At 36.0% G+C, this 23,910-nt stretch overlaps 1 protein-coding gene across 5 annotated transcripts in view; it reads left to right on the top strand.

Moving 5' to 3' along the window:
• VEZT (vezatin, adherens junctions transmembrane protein) overlaps window positions 1-23,006 on the top strand; it is a 53,779-nt gene extending 30,773 nt beyond the window's left edge. For 4 of the 5 annotated variants that reach the window (XM_085321326.1, XM_085321327.1, XM_085321328.1 and 1 more), the window contains 6 exons: window positions 6,042-6,189; window positions 9,394-9,725; window positions 10,554-10,747; window positions 16,083-16,183; window positions 17,401-17,608; window positions 21,862-23,006. In XM_085321326.1, the coding sequence (XP_085177452.1) occupies window positions 6,042-6,189; window positions 9,394-9,725; window positions 10,554-10,747; window positions 16,083-16,183; window positions 17,401-17,608; window positions 21,862-22,442 (1,564 nt within the window). In that variant the 3' untranslated portion in view covers window positions 22,443-23,006. Of the gene's footprint in view, window positions 1-6,041; window positions 6,190-9,393; window positions 9,726-10,553; window positions 10,748-16,082; window positions 16,184-17,400; window positions 17,609-20,641; window positions 21,052-21,861 lie in introns of those variants that run through there. The other variant, XM_085321330.1, reaches the window with a different exon arrangement.
• Window positions 23,007-23,910: the final 904 nt, after the last annotated feature.

Raw genomic sequence — 23,910 nt, forward strand, 5'->3', positions numbered from 1 at the left:
TAACTTGTAGGGATAGGAATCCCCATTCTGGGCTCAAGACTTCACTTCTAGCTGTGGGCTGCATTTGCTATGTAGAGAAAGAAAAAATGTTCTGAGAATATGTTTCAAGTAAGTATGAGAACAACTGATATCTAGGTTGGAAATAATGAAGAATGACTTTAAGAACATGGGAAGAGAACTGAAAATGGGGTCAATTAATGTGGCCTTCCCAAATATTCCTCCACCATGAAGAAAGGAAGTCCAGTAGCAGCTGTGAAAAGGTGTGTAGAYTGTTGCTGTAGCTAGAGAGGTTATATGTTCAAGGAATATTGGTGTGTATTAGATTGTCATTTAATTTTGTAACAGCTGAGCTGATGGAATGGATCTTAAATTAAGGAAAAGAAGAATGTGATTTTTTTTACTTTGGGTAATTTGGCATTTATGTCTGCTTTTTAATGATTTTAAGATGGATATTCCCTTATAGCAAATTACTGTGTGGTTATCACAGTAATCACAGTAGTAAGGGCCAGCAGAAGTAAATGGCAAAAAATATTTTGAAGCTGACAGTGTAAAAATTCTTGACAAATGGAAAGAGAAGTATTATAATTATGCGTAATGTAATGGAAAAAAATACAATGGCAGCATGTGGGTTGAGATACAGGCCGGGTCTACTCAGCAGTGCATGAAAACAGAAAACAAGAAATCTAAATGTGAAGAAGATGAGTAAAGGATTCCTCATCCCCACTAGGTTAATTAAGAACAGCTTTGGGGTAGCTCCAATTTATCTTAATTTGGAGTTTTCCCTACATATCATGAATGCCTGAAAATTCAACAGATACCATGTTTATCATACGAGCACTGWTGTCAAGCAGTACATTTCAAACAGATTCCACTGCCTTGTGCAATTAGATATTACTGTTATGGTGGGGAGACCAGAGATTCCTTCATGTCAAAAGCACTCACAGCTGCCAGTTATGACAACTTTAAACTCTTGTCCAWCATCAGACTGTTAGCACAAACTGGCCTACACATGGAGAAGAAGGAATTGGGGAGATTTAGTAAGTAAGATGATAAATTAAAGGAAAAGAACTTTGATCAAATGTCTGGAAATGAGATCCCAATTATGAATTTAATTTACAATTACTTTTACAGTTCTTTTTGAAAAGATCTGATTTTACAAAGTCAGAACATACTGCACTATTAATGATTTACACCAGCCATAGCAAAATAAGATTCTTTTATCAGAGGAAAAAAATATTAGACAGACATTTTAAATATTCAACATTTGGAACAATATTACAAAATGACATTGAAAAAAAGACTCTCTTTYCTGGATCGTCAAAATACGGTTTCAAGAAATGTTTTTTATTATACTGCATATTGTTTGTACCTTTGTAACAAACCAGTTCTATCTCTGTATTTAGACAAGTGGAAAAACTGAATTATTTCTACTTGAAACGTCTTTCAATAGGAATTTAATATGTGAAATGCCAGCTAGTCTGGAGGAGAGCAAATCTTGAATCTTCACAGCTAATACACAAAATACTAAAGCTTTAGTTCCAGTTTAATTGATGACTGATCGTTCTTTTGAGTCATTTTTCTCTTTTTAAAGAATAAGAAATCAGTAATTTCTTAAGAATGCAAACATCTAAATAGGATATGAAATGTCAGAGTGAATCATGTGGGATGAGAAACAACATGTTGAAACTCTGTCAGTTGATTGGGCATAGCACTTAGAGTGTGAGAATCAAAGATTATGAAATTGAACTGGATCTTTACATGATACAACTTCTCATAACTTCATTTCCTTCCACGGTGCGGTATTTGTTGACATCATTGAATGATAYGATCCATGATGCTTTCTTCTGCTGTGCCAATCTTCTAATGCCATTGTCTGCTTTTCTTTTCCTGAGAGTCTGACGTTGAAATAAGATATTTCATCAAATCAGGAAAGCTTTGAACCATGCAGTGTGCATTTCATGTAAACTTTTATATATAAGTGGGAAATAAACTCATTTGGCATTTCCTCATTTGGCAGTATTCAGTTGATGGTATTGCATGAGCTAAATACTTGTCATTCACTTCAGTGGTGAGCCTTTGGCTCTAGGGATCATTTTTTTTTGTGTGATATCCTGTTATCAAAATCAAGTCTTAGTCTGTGACTAGGTCTCCTAAGTGGTACAGTAGTACAAAAGGATGATAATGTGAAATATACCCTGATACTGTGGAATGTGTCCTGAAATATACCTTCATCTTCTTGTTTCTTATAATGAACTTTACAATTTAGAATTGAGATGTGTGATATAGTGAAGATGATTATTACGGTAAGGCTATAGTGAACAGGTCTTGAGCTGAGACATGCCTATTATTACATGTAAGAGTTAAATTAATATAAAAAATTGTATTCAATTCACTAATGCAGTAAAAGGTGTACTTACATTTAAGGTAAGATTTCATGCAGAAGGTTCTTATATATTCATAACCTCGTAAAAATATCTGTAGCTGAAATGGTTTTCAAATTTGCTATGTCAGAATATCCCTTTTTAAATTAATTTGCAGCAAGATCAGTTCACTATTTATGGCTTAATATGACATGATAATTTTTTTTTCCTTGAAAGTATGTATTTATACATGCTTAACAAAGTAGCTAAGCAGCCTTCTTTAGGAACTATTTTCTAAGACATCTTGAACGTGCATGAGGTTAAGTCAAAAGATGTTCATAAATAAGCAAAATCTATTTCAAAACGGCAATCTTTTACATGGGGACATGCTTTCAAAGAGCAAAGTGCTGGTGCCGATTTGTATACATGGGTGCATTAGTATTTTTGTTTTGTACAGGTAAATAAGATCAGCCTCCAGCTAGAGATTAGGTATTCACTGTACAGATATTTTATTTGGGGTTTGTAGAGGTTGTTATTAAGCAGCTTTGTCTTCTCTTGTTCCCAACTGRTAATGAATGTGAGTTAAATGGATGAATAAAGCATTTTCACAAAGAGATAGAAAAATTTAAGTAATGTAAGTTCTACTTTCACTTAACAAATATAAATACAAATAGAAGAGTTACAATAGAGGAGGGCAAGATAGGAGATGCAGGAGACCACTGGGAATCCCTAGCTGATACATAGCCTTGATAAGTGGCTCATTTGGCCAAATGACCCATTTAAGAGGTGCCCTGCTGCCTGAGAGGTTTTATGTTGAAAATCTGGAGCTACGGTCAGTTCTTTACACAGTCTTAATGTTCCCTGCARTTGTTGTTTTTTAGCTTGTCTTAGAAATCCACATATATTGAAATTGCAATTTAAGATGTGCATGCTATTGGAGACTTCTTGTTGCAGGGAAGGATTAACAAGAAGTATAATTAGTCTTTTAGATAACTGGTGCTAAAGCATTTTGTCCTGACTTTTATCTCTGAAGGAGATATAAATCATCCTCATCCCATGTGCTCCATCTGCTGGGCATTTTGTCAGGTTAACTTTGAATAGCTGCCCCAGCTGATGCCAAGTTTGTGCAAGCTAGTATTGATGGCCACAACACATTGTATTCCTGGGTCATTTGCCTAGGAGGGTTTTGTCTGCACTCACGCTTCTGAAGTACACTTAATAGGCTTCTTTCTTTCTAGACTTTGAGGACAAATTACAGAGAGCTTCATTTGTTTGTTTAGAGGCCGGATATGTAGCATTGATTTTTCCTCGGCTGCAAAAATTTTATTTCATACAGAATTCTTCTGCTGAAGTGGTAAAATTCTTTTGGAGTAAATTACCATTATCTTCTCAATCCTATGAAAATTTAGCAGGTGGAAAATCTAGGAGTAAAAGGGGGTATAACTTGTAGCTTCCCCAAAAAACAGATTAGACAGAAACAAGTACTATTTTTTTTTTTTTATGTGATCCCAGAGATGAGAGCATTGAGTTTGTAAAATCAAAGTATAAAGGAAAGGATCATAGTTTAAATTAAGGCCTTATTTTCATGAATGTTTTGCAAATATTTACTTTTGCAAAGCAAAGATATACTTATGACACTAGTTGCTGTTTTAAAGAAAATATGCTATTTTGTGACTAGATATTCATTCAAACCATACAGAAATCTTGAACTAGTCTTCCTTCACATTCCCCAGCATGAGGCTAGCCGAAAATTAGTGCTATTTTGAAATAATTGCTGTCTAGTGTATGATTTTTTTTTTCTGTCTTCTGGTGTCTGAGTCATATGGTACTTGCTTCCTGCTTTTTAAGCATCTCACCACAGTTCTGAGGATTGGAAATGTGCATTTTAAAAACAATAAATTCTCACTTGAGTGTCATGATTCTAGCATCTGAAGAAAATTACTAACTATTGAAAGAATTGACAGCTAAAAATTGTGAGAGAGAGCTGAGATAGCACAGGAGGTTTTTTTCCATTTTCATAATTAAGTGTGCTGAATGATRTTGGTAGAGATAAGTTCACTGCTATTCCTGCCAAAATTATTATGGTGGTTTTAAAACTATGTAATCAATAAAATTGGAAATCCAGAGAAGTGTTAAATCTTTTAGTAGTACATGATGGAGAGGAAAAAAAAAAAAAGGTAAGATGTTCATAATGCCGAGTGCCTTGTTGAATTAACCTGCTGTTGAGTTGATTAACCTGCTTATCTGGCAGCAGCAGGAGTTTGGAAATATTTTGTCCTACTGTGTAGTTTGTAATGTTCTTCATAGTCTTGGTAGTTCCTTGTAAATGAGCACGAGTCACTGAGCTGGTTACTCCCTTCAGGATGTGGAATTGTGCTAAGATGTTTCTAAAGTAAGTCACAGATGACTTGCAAGTGCAAAGCATTGCTGCATAACAATAGCTTTGATCAGTTGGAATCTCTTCCTATATGCTCAGTTTCATCATTTTTGAAAGGTTCAAATACTTACTTGACTGGTGATGTGCATTGAAGCCAGATGCACTTTTTTTATGTTATAGCTTTCATCTTCTGAACAGGAGCTTGCTGTRTTGCATTTGGTCATGCAGAGTGGGAAACAGTAATTGCTATTCAGACATAGTAACCAGCTTATCCTGAAATCACTATAAAGTTCACAAAAACTGAGCTAATGATAATTAATGCTAATAGAAAGTTTACTTCAGTAGTCTTTGAAACAGCCAGTCTCTAAGACCTTCATGTTTGCAAGTGTTTTCCTCATGTACTTACATTTTTTTGTGTGATCTGTGGGATTATTTCAATATTCCTTCTGAGATTATTCAGAAGAACATCATTCAGTATATGAATCAGAATTTGCAGGATCAGGGCCTAAATTGTGCTGTTAACTGAGCTAGTTTGCGAATTAGGTAAAGGAGCACAGTGCATCACAGCCACATTTCCTTTGGTTTTCTTGACTAACTACTCAAGAACATGTCTATGCCACCACAGAAGAAATAGGAAAGCAGTAAGAACATTAGCACAGTTATCTTCACAAAATATGTTACAGATAGTTAAGTTTTGACTGTATGAAACCTTAGTGTATGTGATATTACATCTTTKAGAAACTTTGGTTTTGGGTTAACAGTATGACAATTAGGGAGCATCTGCTACATTTCAATACCTAGAACGTCAAAGAACATTTTCTTAAATGTCTCTGGGCAGTCCTCACTAGGCAAAACTCACAGGGAAGTCTCACAATCCTAATTTGGGACTATTATGTAGGCTACCTTTGAAACTTAAAATTGCACAAGTGCTATTCTCCTCTTATTTCTGATTTCCTTTTTGGAGACTGACATGAGCTGCTTCTTGGGAATTTACTATTTAAGGATAAGATTATTTCCTCACTTGAAAGAAATGTAGAGACTTTTTATTAATTTATTTTACTTTGTTTATTTTTAGATAGTGGTATTTAGACATAGATGTTATGTTAATGTCTAATTTTTCTTTAGGCATTTAAAACCTGTGCTATGAATAAGGATTGCAAAATGTTCCGTTAAACTAGATTTGGGTGAATTGTATGTGCTTTCATACAAACTGCTAGAAATAAGAAACTCTCTTAGGTATTTTTGCCTGTTCTGTGTGCTTATTGCAAATGTTGCTTTGTTAACCCCCTTAACTCTGACTAAACCTACCCTCTAAACTCCGAGAGCGACAATGTGACCAACTACATCTGTGTAGTCCCTTTTAAGGAGCTGGGTCTGGGGCTGAGTGAAGAGCAGGTGTCTGAAGAGGAGGCGCACAATCTCACAGATGGCTTCAGCTTGCCTGCACTCAAGGTAACCTCTCCTAGAAGGACAAATGCATCCGTGAAAGCTCATCATGAAAATCTATTTAGTTGTCATAAGGCTCTGCTGCTTCGGATAGTTGGCACCTTTTTTCCCCCCTAAGATTTTGTTGATGTTGTTGAGTTTGTTTGTTTATTTATTTGCTTCCTACGTACTGGTGTGCAGTAACAGGTTGAACTGAAGGAGAGTTATAAGTGGTCTCATATCGTGTTTTTTTACATTTTCTAGCATATCGGTGATTTCTTTTTGCATGTTATTGAAGAGTAGTTAGTTGTTCAGTACAACATTAGGATCTTTTCTGTAAATCACTTAACTTCAAATCAGTTTTTTATAATCAGCTGGATCAGTGTCCTCCCTAAATGCGATTTTCTTCTCTGACTGTTGTTCAACAATCTGTTGTTCTCTGATTTTACTTGCTCCCAGCAGAATTAACTCATCTCTTTTTAGCTAGTCTCTTCACTTCAATGAAAAGGGAGACATCCAAAGATGTAAATTAGTTGTAATTGCAAGTGTAATAGCTGCATTTAGTTACACTGAAGAGTAGAAATCATAAACTTAGATTCCCTGCTGCCATGAACCAGTGTAGTTCTTTGATCTTTGAAAAACACTTAAATGGGCAGAATGGCAATCATATGTGACCTTTTTGTCATCTTATTTAAGGATGTTAAGTATTTCTAATTTGCTTGAGTACATGTTTGCTATTGAAAACAATATCTAATTTGATCAAATGCAGATCCCTTTACATTCTAGTGGTTCTCTGCCTAGGCAGTTCCCTTTTAACATTTTTCTTTTTGATGGAAATTTCCATTATTATGTGACTTCTCTATTTTATGGACTCTTGTTGCATTTTATTCACTTAATTCCTAGACCTTGACCTATTTTGTTCTGGCAGTAACTGTTACTAGTAATAGCAGTAGCTAAGCTTTGAGGCTTTAGTCAAATTAGTTGTAAGCTAGGAGCTTCRTCAGATGTAACCTTTAGGGATTTTTTTCTTGCCATTAATAAACTGAAGTTCTAATTACAGCCRTGCAAGCCCAGTTATTGATCTACTTCTCTTTAAACACAGGAAGCCAGTCAGTTGCCCAGGCTTGTAAACTAAGTCTTTGTAAACCTACAGTTTGCACTGCTTTAGCTGAATTTAGCTTTCAAGCTATTTTAAACTGGTTGGATTGYTTTGTGGGTGCAGTTAAACTCAGACTAGCAAATCTCAGTTTACCTGGCAGCAGTGAAGTAGGCTGGATGTGTTGTCGTTGAATCATGCTCAATTAACATAAACCAATCCTAAGCAGATCCATACTTAGATAGCAAAACTGGGTGTATTTAGATAACCTTGTGACGTGTTTGTGTCATGAGCTCTGAATTTATGCGTAGTCCTCTACTTTTTTTTGCATTTCTTTTTCTTTGAGAAAACTTGCTGTTCTATTAAAATACAGGCAGAATACAGCCTGTAGGTTAGTATTTTAATTTTCGTTCAAGCCATATGACAGATATGTTGCATTTAGCTTGTGGATGTTGGCTAACTTGTGCTCAGATGAGACTACTTTAAAGGGTATAAATTTTTCACTTTAAATATTAATCCAAACTGAGGAGACCTGGTTGGATGTTTTGGATGAAGTTGAATGCCAGTAAAACTTTATCAAAAGTTGTTATTGACAAAAAAAAAAAAAAGCTGTTTGCATCTCTATATACATTTGGAATTCCTTTTCTCTCATCCTCATGCCTTTTTTTTAAATAGCTTTTGGATTATTATTTTCAGCTCCTCAAAATTGTCTGCTTTTGTGTCCTACCATTTGGGTGTCGCCACTTCTGCTTTATGTCTGGAGGGAAGGGACTGGTCTTCTTTTATGTTCATTATCATCTGAGTTCTGACTTTATTCAGAGTAGCACTCCTTCTTCAGGGATGCTTAGGTGATTGCTGCCTACTTGTTTGTGCTTTTTTTTTTTCTTTACTTGTCTTACTATTTTTTTTTAGCACCCAGCCAGATCAATCTTGCATGTTTGTCCCTGTGTTCTGTTCAGATCATATTTTTCACACTGKTTTTTTTCTTTCTTTTGGAATGATCTGTCAGTTCATATCCAGGTAATTTTGGTTTATCCTGCGGTATATCTGACCATATCTATCTGAAAGCATTTACTTTTTGTGTTACTGTTGTGAGTGTTTTGCTCTTGATCATTAACAGATTGAAAAAGTGTTACTTGTCCATAGTAGTACAAGTGCAAAGATGTAAATACCTAGTGACAAATCATATAAATCCAAAATCTCAGAACAAGCAAATTGTTGCTACTCTTTTGTAGTTGAGGGAGAAAAAAAAAAGACATGGTAATTACCTGTCTTCCTCGGTCTTTAATGCTTGGGAACAGATTTCAGGCTACACCTCTTATTTACTTAAATCTTGTCCCTTTTAATAGGGTCTGATGTTGCAGAGAAAAGTATCATAACCTTTGCTTTTCATTTTAGAGATATAAGATGTTACTACTCTGTCATGCTCTAAATAGCTAGGTCTTATGGTGTCATCGGAACAAACTTTGTTGACAGTAAGACAACCAGTCTTATTTTCATATTTCAATTGAAGTGGAAGTTCTTGAAAATTCACAGTGGTGGCTTTCCTTGTTCCCAGACTTACTGACCTCATTTGTACCATATATAACATTGTAAAGTGATTCATTTCTTATAAGCCTTTCCCTCCTTCATGGCGTTGGTGAAATTTCTCACTTTGGCTGAAAAAAAAAGAAAGCGAGCAGCTCAGATTTCTTCAATTGTGAAGTGTTTTTGTTCAAGACTGTGTGGTGCAATGCAGTAGTTAGCAAGTAGATCATAGAAATGATAACTTGAAGTTATAAAGCAAAAAAATGCATTCGCTGCCACTGGAATTTTGGTATCCCTTTATGAGCTATCGAGTATTTGGAAATCATAATAAATAACGAGGTTGCCTGATAAGAATATGAAATGTTAGGCCTTTGAGAACCTTTAGAGCATAATTGCATATAAGATACTTCATAGCTATACAGTCGTCTAAGGCTCATGAGATTTGAACTCGTGTGGCTATCCTTCAAAAATATTCAGCAGATTTTCTATATTTCTCGGAATTCCTGTGGTTGTTTGGGGAATGGTTTTGCTTTATACATCTGTATACATTTATTTTAGAGGTTGGCTACATTCCCAGGTGCAAGAGCTAACCTTACTGTGTTTTGTAGGTTTTGTTTCAGCTCTGGGTAGGCCAGAGCTCAGAATTCTTCAGGAGACTGGTACTACTGCTCTCTCCAGCCAATGCATCTCCTAAGCCTTTGATTTCCCCAGAACGTTTGCCTCATCATATCTTGTCTGATGTGACTCAAGGCCTACCTCATACACATGCTGCCTGCTTAGAGGAGCTTAAGCGAAGCTATGAGTTTTATCGGTACTTTGAAACTCAGCATCAGTCGGGTTTTGAGCGGACAACCAGAACAAAACAGAAGTCAAAAGAGCTGAACAGTCTCCACACAGCAGTTCGCAGTTTGCAGCTTCATCTCAAGGCACTGCTGAATGAGTAAGTTTACACATGAATTAAGAGAACATGCCTTTGGGAAGAAGGGTTCAGACTGAAGCTCTTTGGGTTGTCAGTTTATATCCCAGATTAAAAACAAGAACAATGAAGATGTATAGTCATGGCAAGTACTTCATGCCTGTTCTGTTTCATAATTGATTTTAGTGAAGGTGTCTTTTTCCAAAGTATTAGCACTACTTTAAAAGATGTTATTTGGCATTAGAAGTCTCTCAACAGTTCTTAAAAGATTGTTTTTCACCATCCATGTTCTGGTACTTTTCCCATTGCTGTCTGAACTTTCAGCTATGGCAGCTAGACATATCTTCTCATAGTCTGAAGTCAAAGTGCCTTGGTCCAGTGTGGAATCTAATATTATTTCTTTGTTATTCTTTAAAGATCTGGCAAAAGTTTCAATAAAGCCATGCATAAAAATCTCTCCTCTCTTTAATCAGTCCTTTGAAAAATACAAAAACATACTTATCTTTCATTGATTTTCAACATACCAAGCACTTTCTAAAAAAAGTTCAGCTYATAGTAACTACCTAGCAAATATTTTTAAAGATTTGTCAATGCCTTGGTGAAAAAGTTGAAACTATCTTACTCCTTTAATCTTAAATTTAAAGATTACTATAACGAATGTGGGTGAGTGGCATATCTCCATTTGGAAGAAGTGGTCTTATTTTAAAATTTTAGGACAGCTTTGAGGTTTTGGCTAAACTAGTTCATGAGAATTTGGAGAAAATAACAGGAAGTTAATGAAATGAAACTTGAAGAAACGGTGAAGTCAAATATTCATCGATATTTTATTTTGTTTCTCTCTTCATCGCTCAGGGTAATAATTCTTGAGGATGAACTTGAAAAACTTATTAGCACTAAGGAGACACATGATTTAACAACAGAAGCCCATCAGGTTCTGGAACAAAAATTAATGTTTATTCAGCCTCATATCCAGGCAAGCAACAGCTGCTGGGAAGAAGCCATTTCTCAGGTGGAAAAAATGAGTCGAAGAAACCCAGATAAGAAAGGTAAATATGAAAGGTTAATTTTTCAKCTAATGGAATATGCTTGGATGCTATCCATGGAGATGGAATGGTCAAACAGATCAAAGACTGTTCAGCGTAGGTATTTCAGCTGGAGAAGGTCTTATAACCATACACTTTGAAAAAATGATGTGCACATGTCAAACTCATTTCATCACGATCACCYTGAAACTTTTGTTTCCCTAAAAAATTGTAAATGTATTAACACAATTTGTTAGACACTTAGATTCAGATTWTTACATTATCAGGTATAAACCAATAGTGGCTTTTTTGTCTTTGACTGGTAGATGACATGTGAAGGTATAGGATTTCTGTGAATCAACCCTGAGATATTTTTCTTTGCCTCTTTAGAATTTCATTTAATTGCAWAAAAATTACTTGGGTAATTGAAACAACAATGACATTGTCATGCAACTTTCTTGACAATGACATTTGTTGAATTCTTTAAATTATAGAAGATATATTTAGCATGTAATACCTGTTACAGCATGAGAAAGGAAGAGGTTCTTCTGTGTGCTGAAAAGTCACACTGAGCAGCGCATCCCAAAGTTTTGCCTTGTGTCCCTCTACCCAGTGACCTGTACTGTCCATGCTGTTCTTCTGAATCACAATTTCCTGAGGTAGTTGAAGTAGCTTAGGCTGCTATGGAGCTGAAAGCATAGAGCTGAACAAATAATTTCTAACTTTTCTTCTTTCCAGGAGCTTTTGTACTGCTGTAGGAAGGTGCAACCCAGAATCTGGTTAATGCTGGTAACAGGGACTGTGCAATAGGAAAGTTTTGATATGGGGTATCAACAAGTTATATATAGAAATCCAAATTCTTAATATGCTAGGCTCCTAATGAGGGAGTGGRGAGGAGGCTCTACAGCAGATAGATTTTGCTGTAGGCAAAGAGATATCCAGGCTGTCTTTGTTCATGCTTGCTTCAGATATGGGAGCATTGGAGAATCTAATAAAAGCATTGAGCTGATTTTACAGCTCATTTTGGCATTGGTTATACAGGTCCAGGCACTGTATAACCAAGTTTGTGCCATTGTCCGGTAGTCTAGTCTTACTAATTCTCTGCCAGTCCTACATAAAAGTACCTATCAGAGTACTGGTCGTAATTCGGTAACACCTGTCTGTACTATCCTGTTACGTTTTATTGATGCTGTGTACAACCAGCAGTGCCACTGATCTTTTATTTTTTCCTTTTCTTAAATGTTATTTCTAGGCTGCATGCCGTAGTGGTTTTAGGCATTTTAGTTTTATTTTTACTTTGTATATAAATTTCACAGCAGACACTTTTCTTATAACTTACTTCCTTTTAAAATTCAATACAAAAATAGATTGGTGTATGATCTAGAGGGGAAGGATTGTGCAGGAAATAAAAATAAATAATATTCCTTCTCCAATTTCAGTATTGTCTCATGACTTTGCTGGAAATGTGCTGGGTTTGTATCTCTATTTTGCAACAAGTTTACTGATTTAGTTCATAGGAGCTACTTTTAGATTATGTCAGTCACTGAAAACTATTTTTATCTGACTATATCTGACTTTCATGATGAATTTCTACTCAGTTCAGTTGGTGAATTGATCTTACAAAACTGTGCATCAAAACAAATTTAACTCTTCCACTGTCTTCTTACACACCTGAACAGCTGSTCTGTCAGTCATGACACTGTGAATTACTTCATTAAATGTCAGTGTTTTTTCTGAATTTTCAATGCCTCCTGAAAGTTCTTCACAAGAAGATACCTTTGTGCTGAAATAATATAAAAACTGAGCACATCTTTCTTTTGTCTTTATGCACCATTATCTAATGCCAAATGAACTATCTGAAAAAAGCTGTAGCGAGAACCCTATGGTAATAGAAAACTGTGTCAAAGARAATGCCTAGTGCTTCTTCAACAATATGTGTTTAGTTCAACTAACTGTAGTAGGGCTGTGGGAATACCGTTTTCAACATCAGTTTTGAACAGTGTTGAAGAGGGAGCTATTTTTGGTGGTTTATATCCAGTCTTTGAGAGGAAATATTTAACTACTTAGAAGTTGAACATATTTATAAAATATTTGCAGCAGAATCTCATAGTTGTGCTCGGTATTTAAATAAAGTAAGCCTTTTTTGTTTCTTCATCTATAAATGGAAAMTATATCCACTACTTAAATTTACTGTTTCCTTGGGTTTGGTTCTTACCTTTTCTATCTATTGAGCAAAAATGTAGTTATGCTTGCCGTTCTTGTCCCTACTGCTTTCAGCATGTGAAAATTTGGTTCCATGAGAAGGAGGCGAGAGCTCACCAGCTGTAACAGCAACAGTCCCTTGTTGCTCCATGGAGTAGGGTAAATGGAGAACTTACTACTCTCTACAGAGTAGTGGAGTTGGCAACCATTAAAGACTTGTGATGAACTGTGGGTTATTTTAGGTAGCTGCCTATCACTTATTTTTAAAGCAGTTTTACRTATTTTTAAGTGTTTTCTATGTAAACAGATGGATCTCCTTTAGCAAGCATTTCACACGCTAAATCATTCTGTGTCAAAGCAGGTTTTCTACAGCTACATTTAATAGTTATCCTGTCAAACTTTGTCTCATCAAAGACTTTAAATTTAATTGATTRAACAGTACTTTTCTCATACCGTTCCATCAATTTCATGGATGGTGATACTAGCATACCTTATAGTACATGGTTACTCTGATGAATATCCTTTGGCTTCTCCTCTATTTACAGGAGTTGATRCATTCCTAGAGCCAGTACTGCTAGTCACTTGTCCCATCAGATACGTAGCCGATCCTAAGAGGAAGTGATAYTTTATCACCTTCAGGGAGATTCAGATCTATTTAAATGCATTGTGTATCCATAGATTTATGGATACACATTGATCTTTATTCACTTCAAACGTGTGTTGATTCTAGACTTTCAGCCAGCTTCTCTTTACACTTTCACCTTTTTTCTTTGCTGGTAAAATTGATCTACCACTTGAGGCCTCAACAATTTAAGCATATAGTAATCTGCTGCTGCTTTTACAGAAGGATACTTTATAGAAGAATACTTTYTTACAGAAGAATATTTTTATGGCTAGTTACAGTACTGTTTTAACTATCTTTTGAAATAATATTCCTCAAACTGTTTAAATTGCATCCCCTTTTCCTTTTAAATTGTCTCTACCTTTGCAGATGCATACATTTCTTTTCAATATTTATAGAAGCAAGGTACTGTGTACTCTGCTGCAAACTCCTGCATGTTGCAATGATTTGATCCACCAGAGAGGAACTAAAGCAACAGCAGTTTTAGTTAAGCACTGTAAATTCATGAACTGGAAGCATATCCTTAGCAATGTTATAATCCCAGATAGATGACAAATAAAGTAGCCTGTACATATTAGAACTGCTGTTTTACTCTTCTGTTTTGGGTAGGCAACTTTTCATTGGTAACTTTAATTTTATTCTTCCAAATTTATCTTTATACGTTCAGGAGCYTACTATTATTATTAATTATTATCAAAATGTTTTTTATCTCAGGGCAGATTTATGCCATTTACAAGGGATTCTTATCTCATGTCAGGTTTCCACTTCAATTTTCACTACAAGCTTCACCTTTCTTTTAAACCATCAAGTTGCATTTAGATACTTCTGGAATGTCCAATCCTTAGCACAGCCCAAGCAACTAGAGTATTATATACTTCCTTTGTTTATGAAAGCAGGAAACTGAGCACCATTGGAGTCATTATTAATGTAAACTGACTACTTTCAAATTACCATCCCTGAAGTCTTCTGTGTATCGATTGGAAATGGAAAATATGAGTGAGATTTGGGGAGGTCATACAGTATGTGTCCCATGTGCCATTTTTGAGCAAGTGCTGTATACCTCTTCTTGGAAGCATCTCTTCAGAGATATTTTACAGCATTTTGAAGCATCTATTCCAGCCCTTTAACTATCATTACCAGCAGAAGGTTGTTTCTGATATTGAATATTAATATCTCGTACCACAATCTAAAAACATTGCTTTTGATCTTCCCACAGTGGACATTCTATTTCCTCTTTATAGCACTCTCTTTTACACTTCTGAAGATAGCTAATATATTTCTTTCTGTCTTTTCTACATAACCACATATCCCTCAAATCTTCTGTGAAAGTTACACTTTTTAAAATTCTCTGATAATTTTTACTGTTCTTCTCTGAACTCCCTCTAGTTGGTCCACAACAGTATTGAAYTGAGGAGCCGCAGACTGATTCCAARGCCTTATCGGCACCAAACAGAGTGYAAATGAAATTTCATGTGTCTCACGGTCTGTGCTATTGTTTATATGTGTATTTACTTCGGCTTTTTGATCACAGCAGGATATTGTTGGCTAGGTCTCTCAGATCTTTTTCTACAGTTTTGATGCCCAGTCAGTCATCACATATTTGTGCATTTGACTGTTCCAAAGTACAGAACTTTGCAACTGTTGTCACTGAATTGCTGTATCTAAAATCCCATTCTTCATGGACTCTCTATCTGATTTTTCCAGTATTTTTTTTTGCATTCTAAATCTGCCTTTTGGTATCTTTGCAGATTATCCAAATGTCAGCAGATTTAATGAGCTTAAACATTTTTCTTTCACCCATTGAGAATATTGAAGCGTATCAGACTGGCGACAAATCCTCACTGAATATGTTGTTTCTGTCTGAGAGTGGTAACCATGCCCTGGTTTTCCAAGAGCATTCTGTCTAACTATTAGCAACTTCTCCTGGCCATTTTGCTTATGAGCAGGTCACAACACAGTGTCAAAAGCCATACTGAAAACAAGATGCAGGATATCTTTGGCTTCTTCCTATTCATAAGACCTGTCAGAAGAGGAAATTAGAATGGTTTGACATCWTTTATTCTCAACAAATCTACATTAGCTGTCTTTTATCTCCCTACTATCTTCCAAATGGATATACATTTTGTTTGATTTCTTCCAGAATTTTCTAATGAATGGAAACTGATTGGTCTGTAATTTCCCATCTCWTATTTTATTTCACATTATAAACTTGGGCACCAAGTCTCTTTTCTGATTTACAGATTTTTCCTCTCCTCTTCAGGTTTTCAAAGCCTATAAAGATTTTGAGATCTGTTAGTTAAAGTATTCCAAGGTAAGTTTCATCAGATTCAACTTAAACTTAGCTATTTTGATATAAGTATTCTCTAATATGGTGTTTAAGCGTATTCTAACATGCCTTTACACCATTTTTTCATATGTGCCAATCTTGCCTGATGAAAATGTGTAGACTCTGCCTGAATGAGTCAACTATACCACAAAATCTTTTTTTCTTTTCCTTTTTTTTTCAATTCCTTTCTTTCTTTCTTTCCCATGAAGGCAAACTTGAAGCTTCCTGTGACAACCTACTGCATACTACAGTACCTTTAATACAGCCTACCCTACACATTGAAGACAAAGATCCAATCCCTGAAGAGCAGGTAAAAAGAAAAAGGAACACTTAATAAATGGATCTTTTTTTCTGTATCCATTTTTTTGAGCTGCTTGTGCAGTGACCTTCTTTGTCTTGACAAAACAGATAAAGTAGGTAACCAATGCCATTTCATAYGTGGACTTACGGAAAATTTTGATGTATTTTCTCTCTATTGTTCCATAGAAAGAGGTTCCTCATGTTAGAACAAAGAGCAATAGCATTTGCTTATTCACCTATAACATTGGGAAAAAAATGAGAAAAAAAGAGGCAGAAACACAAGTCAAAATAATATAGGAAAAAATTTGAATTGCTAACAGGCTGTATATAAAGTTGAGTCTGTCTTGTATTTTATTAGACCAGCTGCTGCAGATTCAAAAGGGACACGTTTCTAGACAAACTAGCCTGTCTGCAGTTTGTATAATTTCTGCATTTTTAGATACCTAAAACAGACTAAACACTTTTGTGTAGTTTCCTCACTCTAAGGGAACTCTTGCAATGGTTGGCCCAGTCTTGAAGAGAGGCTGGCTTCTGCCCCAGAACCAAACAGCAGATACATCCTGAAGGCAGATTGGCCACTCTTGCTCTCTTTTGTTCCTCCCTCGCTTTCTCCTAGTGTTACCTCCCACCCCACACACATTCTCTCTCCCATTAGATTCTTTTCCATATCAGAATAATAAAGTGAATAATTTTATCAGCTGTCTGTCATAATATAAACATGACTTAGGATTTTTCATGTTTGTAAGTCAATGTAGTAAAAATTGGAGGAGGAGTTCACTATTTTCAACATATTCTTGATAAGAATTGATGTAAGTTAAATTAGCAGGATGCCTGATTGTGTAAGAATTGCTTATGGTGTGAATTAAAAAAAAAGAAAGAAAGAAAACCACATTGGCACTACTTATTGCTATCAGTAATTACGGAGCAATGGACTCCCATTTCCAAGGTATATACTTTATGAAACTTGTGTATTTATATGAAAATAAATCTTGGGTGACCACAGTTTTGTTAACTTAGAGTAAATGGACTTGCTCCAAAATTATACAAGCATAACTTAGAATAGTGTCAGATCCACTAGCTTTGCTCAAACAAGGGCTCAATCTCTTATGGTAGTTGGCTTGTTTTGAGATCACTTGATCACACATCAGCTTGTAGGAGAGTCTATGCTGAAGGYGAACATCAAAAACAGTTTTTATCCTTTCTTTCATTCTTTCTTTCTTTCTTTAGGAATTAGAAGCATATGTTGATGATTCAGATATGGACAATGAATACAAAAGGGAAGATTTTTACTGCTTTTCCCAGGAAGAGAGAGAGAGACAAAAACGGGAAAGAGAGGAATCCAAGAGAGTATTACAGGAATTGAAATCTGTATTGGGATTTAAAGCCTCAGAAGCAGAAAGACAGAAATGGAAACAGCTGCTATTCAGTGACCATGGTAAGCACTGCTTTGAAAAATTATTTTCTTTCTAAGGGTAGGTATCTGTTTACCATCAACTTCTGACTATTAGAATACTAATAGTACTCAGCTATAGTAGTGCCTTTGATAGAGCTTTGTGGCCCTTGTTTACTCTTCCATCTGTTTGGAATTATGTTTTAACAATCATTTGACTATATATTGAAAAGAACTCTATGAAATAGGAATTTGGCTCCAAACAAAATAGTGAGCTAAAATATTAAGTACACAAGCTATTAAGCACAGCATTCAGAGAACGGTGAGGCAATAAACTATACTAACTAAGCTGACTTTCTCTTTGCTCTGCAGTAAATATGAATTTTAATGAGAGTGCATTACTAAATTACTTCTCAGAGTTCGAAGTAATCATCAGAATTTATCCTAGATTATTAAAAATGTATAGGTTAAAGTGAACAGGTAGACTTTGAAATATTAAAGGCCYATAAAAAACTAAAAGAAGTTTTTGTTTCCATGAAAGAGTGAGTATGCAGAATATAGTTTCCAAAAAAACTGTCAAGAAGAATTCTTTGGAACTAGCTTATACTCACTCTGATGAGGACTGCTGGGTAGCTCCATCCACTTGCACTTAGAGGCAGGAATATGCGATTTTCTCTTGCCTCAACAAGGTAGTTGGTCTCAGTTCCAGCAATAACACTGTTTACAGCTTGATTGCTTTCACTGCTTGAGCTGTTTGATTTATTCCCTTTACAGTTGGGAGTAGTATATTGATTTTTCCCTTTTTTCCCCATTTCTGCCCCTACCTGTTAAAGAAGGGTTAGGAAGAGCCCTCTAAATTTTTTTCTTGTCCTGCATTAAGAAAAACAGCCCTCATCTGGGAGCACATCCAAGGATTCTACCGGGCAAGTTTTTGCCAGGAGRGATGACGGTGGATTGCATCCTTCTACAATTTAGTGGGAACACACAGTAACAAATCATATGTGTTTATGAGATTGTTTTGTTCTAAATCAAAACTACAGAATATCTGTGCTTCACATCTTTCTTTTTTATGTCCATTCAGCTACAACTGTGGTAGAAGAAATCTCTTGGCAATTGATGTTGAATTCTCTCCTAGTTGAGTTAAAAAAGCGAAGACAACAGATTGCATCAGATTGTACTCAAGCGCAGGATTTTCTTATTATCTTTCTGGTATTAGATAAGACACCACAATGCCTCACATAAATCTCTTTAAGTCTCTCTTTCCTCTCAGTTGAAGGGAGAAGGAAGGAATCCTACCTTCAGTACAAGTCTTGACGTCTTAGATGTAGTGATTGTTTCAAGAAAGAAATGTTGTCAGGAGAGCTTGCATAGAATATTTCCTTATCTARGTTAGAAGATATCTGTCTGAATGAGTGTATCCTCAGGCCATTTCTGGCCATAGCTTTCTTGAATTAATGGACTAGCTTAACTGAACAGCTCTAACCTTGAAAAGAGTCAGCTGACTCCTCTAATATGCAGTAATCTACTGCTAACCTGGAGCCCTTCATGACTGGCATTGGTTCCTTTCCTTTTCATATTCAGATACAACATTCCTTTCCATCTTCTACAAAAGTGGAAAATATGACTAGGGTTTGTGAAAGCAATCCATATTGTCTCCTTTTGGTTCAGGAACAGTGTGTATCTAATCTGCTATCCATATCAGTCTTTCAGACACAACATCTATTGTTTTTGAGGAATTTCTTTGATATTTCTTCAGGAAAAAACACAAGTCAGTTAAATATGACTTAGTGAACCCTGACATATTGCTACAGCAGACTTTATTTATCTGTGCATGACAATCATTCCTTTAAGAAATCTTTTAGTGAGTTGTGCTTTCCACATTTGTGGCTGGCATTATTTTGAAGATTTAAAACCAAAAGTGTTCATATTCTTGCCTGCATTGGTCCGAGCCAAAGGATAGTTGTAATATGGCATTTCTCCATTGCCCTTTACAAATGCAGATTTGTAATCCCTGGGGTCCAGACTGATTCAGAAATCTGCATATGAATTTATATTCTAGTCTCTTGCTTCCCCAAATAGAAAAATTACCTTTGTCTAGGGCTTACATAACCAGATAAACTATTAATTTAGCATTGCTGAGCTCTCTGAAACTCCCTTCAACCACGTAGAGAAGTTTCTTAGACTTCTTCATGTTTATCTTGGCTATTACCTCAGTGAGATGTGTTCAACCTCTTACAGCAGTGCCTTGCAAAGAACATGTRACTTATTTCCAGATAATCTATGATTCATTATGGCCCCCAAAATTCCACTTTATTCTCCAATCCAGATCAGCCTGGAAACAGTTTTTTTCTTCTTCTATTCTAAATCAGCTTTGATTTTTATATGACCTCTTCAGTCCTGCTTTTGCTGGATGACTGTATTACAGAAATCATGTGTTCTCCTAGCAAGATGTTCTGCTTTGTTAGGGATTTGGTTAATTGACTGAGGAGTTGTAGAGGGTTTCTACACAAGAGGTCACCTCCAAAAAGCTGATATGTCTAAACAAGGCAGCATGGTGTCATCTGGAGATGATAGATCGGATTCCAGAAAATAATCCACCATCTTAGCAGAGTATCAAACTGAAGGATATGTGCCCAGGCCCAGCAACATGGTAATACTGCTTATAGTGTGGGCAGTAGGTAGTTTATTGGACTGTAGGTGTGCTTGGTTTTGGTCCTTTGGCATCTTGTTGAGCCAGTAAACTGGAAGGGCTTTTGAAAAGGTTTGAAAATTTGTTGGTGGCCTGRTTTTCATTAATCAAACATTATAAAGCCACTTTTTTCTGGTGCAAAATCCCTTCTAGCCTCTCCCCCCCCCCCAAAAAAAAAGTTAGTTTTGTCAGTAGTTGTACTGTTCCCAGCTGTTTCCCCCTTTCCSTTGTTGTCTATACAACAGTTCTTCTACAACCATTTCCTAGTTCTTCCAGTACTGGGAAGGGTATACTCTGAGAAATGGTTAATTCCACCTTATTTATTTACTAATCATCTCAGTAAGTTGGCCAGTTACCAGTATGAAGTATCTCTCTATTTACCTTTCTAGAATTTTTGGCTTTGGAAGTGTTCTTTGGAGGAAGCAGGCAACAAAGGTGGCTCCTAAATGATAAGATAAGCCTGCATATTCCTGCCTCTTCAAGCAAATGCACAGAAATGAGCAGCAGGGGCGGGTTCAAGCTAAGAAAGAGCTGCTACGCTAACAATTGAGATAAGTCTGGTGCAGTGCTCCTTCAGTGTATGATGTTTTAAAACAAACACTGCAATACAAATCCTAAGCCACGGTTTTCAGTGTGCCAACAAAGGTAATTAGCAATGTGACAGCCATAATGATGCGCCTGCCTTCACCTAGCTAAAATAACTAATACTGAAATAGGATGCAATGGAAAAATCCTAATACCATAAAGTTTGTTTCCAGTGAAAAGTTTGTGTATTTCCCAGAGTTATTTTCATCTCTGCTTACAGGGATAAAGTCAGAATGGAATTAGAAAGGGAAATGCCACTTGGGAATCTGCTGTTGCCGCTCTCATTTATGTTCGTGCTGCTACTCTAATGGAGCTACTGCAGTTTAGGGAATCTGTTACTTGGAAATGGACCCCATATCGTTTTGTTAAAAAGAAAGACGTCTGTTCTTCAAGAAGTGATTGTACCGTGTTATACTAACCCTTAACACTGGGAGGAGAGACTTCCTGGCAAGCATCCCGTTGCTGGCAATGGGACTCGCTGCTGCTACTAACTTCAAGAGAGTCTAAATTAAACCACACTTTATTTGCGAGGACACCTTACCAGACTGTATGAATACATGTTGTGTTTACATGTTGTGATGTATGAGTTCAGATATTGCATATAAGGACTTTCTCATGTACCAGTTGTCTTTAAATAACAGTTTTCCTAATCCGATAAAAGGAAGGCAGTTCAAATMTGTATTCAGTGTAGCAGTTTTACTTGTTTTTTACTTTAACGTTGAGTGCATCGTCTGTGTTTGATACTATTTTGAACATCACGAATGTCATGTCCTCTTTTTACATCATAAATTTTAAGGAATAGTTCAGACAAGTAGCTGTCACCCTCCATCTTCAGCTTCCTGGTTAGAAAACACTGATTTATTTTAGGAGGTTTTTTTTGACTGTGCTTTTTTGTTATTGTTTTATTTTTTTTAATCCATTTTGACACATCTTTTACAATGCTCCATCTTTTAAGACACAAATAAATTAATTGTATATAGCAGCTTACTTTTTGTTATCATTTCATTTTTTTCCCCTTTTTAAGCTGCAGTGAAATCCTTGTCACCTGTAGAACCACTGAAGCTACTAAATAATTTGGAATCACCAATGAATTCAGTTACAGCGAATCAGGACTGTAGCCAAAGTTGTGATAAATCTGAAGAAAGAGACTCTAATCTAAGAGTGAATGCTGCTGATAAAAGCAGGACAGAATATTTGTATGAAGATCCTGAGATGGAGGAAGACAAAGATAATACTACTGATGAAGGTACTTCTACAGAGGCCGAAAAAAGAATGTATTATCAGTGTGAAGGGGAAGGAGAAGAACTTGAGCCGAGTGATGTGGATGGAGTAGAGGTTTCACAGCCGGTGTTTCAGGATGCATTGCATTCAAAAATCAAGCATAGACTGGCTCAACTCCATATATCAACAGATTTTAACTTCACATCTGGTTTGGCTGCACAAGTTGCTGCCAGGTCTCTTACTTTTACTACAATACAAGAACAGACTTTTGGAGATGATGAGGATGAGGAGGAAGAAGAGAAGATTCAAGAGAATGAAAATCTTATAGAAGAACATGGGAATGAAGATAGAGGCTCTGAAAGTGAAGAAAAAGTACAGGTCTGACCTGAACTTTGTTAGCCAGCTGCAGGTGATTTTGACAGAAGTAGCTAAGGTGGGAGTTTGAAGACAAAACTACTGAATGGAAAAATGGAGACCTAAATGTAATACGTCTTGTTCCCTAAGTATGATACACTAAATAGGACTTCTAAGTATATTGAGAATTTGCAGGTAAGAGGAATTTAGGTTGCATCCAAAAATAGTTGGCTGTTGCCTCTTGAAGTCCTTAGTGGTGGTTTTGGAATTTACGTTCATGTTTTCTGCTTTATTTATTTATATTATAATGTTCTTTTTGTTCTAAAAATAAGGRAAAAAAAGTATTGAATTTCAACAGACTCTGTTTTTTGCTTTCTGACTCTGTTGTTGTGGTTTCAATGTTAGTTACAACAAAAAAAGTCAGGACATTTATTTTGGAAGGCCTATTCCCTGTGATTTTCCGCTACCACTTTTGTTTCACTTCCTGTGTCTGCAGTGTGGTGGTTAAGCCACTGTAGGCATTTGTGATTCTGTAGCCAGTGATGCTCCCAACTAAAATGTAGAATTTTAAATAAAAACACGGAAGAGCTAGTATTTCATGTGTCCTGGGATATGGGGCTGAAATAGTACAAAGTTAGTCGTGCTTCCTGTTAAGGTTTGTTTAGAATTTTATGAAGGGTTAATAAATGATTTCAAGATGTTATAATTCATGTTAGAGAAATACGCTATGTTAGGGCTACAAACATGTCAGTAGAAAGTAGTATAGATGGCTAAAAGCTATCTGTTCGATTGATGATGGATGAGAATTTGATAGCTATTTATTAAAATGGCTATTAATTATTTGTTAACCTTTTGTAAATTGAACCTTAAGATATTTGATTTATATTATTTGTACAGGGCTACAGTTTGTTCATTGTACACTTATTTTTATGTCCTAAAGTAATTTTCTTAAAGCTAAGTTAATTTGTCTTACAACATGCAGTATTTTGTTTAAATAACATACTTGCTTTTCCCTAATGTTCTTTCATTTTTCCTTAGATCACAGCTATAAACCATGTGACTAAGAGTCCATGAGAGAACAAGAATCATTTATTTTCTAAGATGTATCTTGTAACCTAGTTGACACCCAAGTCTGGATGTTTGCTATGAGATTGTGTGTTTTGTTTTTTGCTTTTTCTTTCTCTGTAGCAGTGGTATGAGGAGCAGCAAACTCTGGTATGGCAGAGGGTCACCTCACAGAGGAGCTGATCAATAGTTTTGATGCCTTTTGCCCTCTGATACCTAGTGAGGAAAAGGCTCCTCATCTCTGATGGTGAGAGAGCACCTCTGCATGGAATATTCTGCTTGGACCTGGATAAATTTCCAGCCAGAAAWTGCTTCACCCATTACTTAGGTCATTGCCTCTTTGAACCCAATGATTCTTTAGAATAAAGGGTGTGGAGATGCAAGTGGTTCAGAGCAGTACCTTTCCTGGGATGCTGTTGTGGGAAGTAGGGAA

Source organism: Rhea americana, unplaced genomic scaffold (genome assembly GCF_003343005.1).
Source record: "Rhea americana isolate MKP2758 unplaced genomic scaffold, rheAme1 scaffold_69, whole genome shotgun sequence".
Taxonomy (NCBI): domain Eukaryota; kingdom Metazoa; phylum Chordata; class Aves; order Rheiformes; family Rheidae; genus Rhea; species Rhea americana.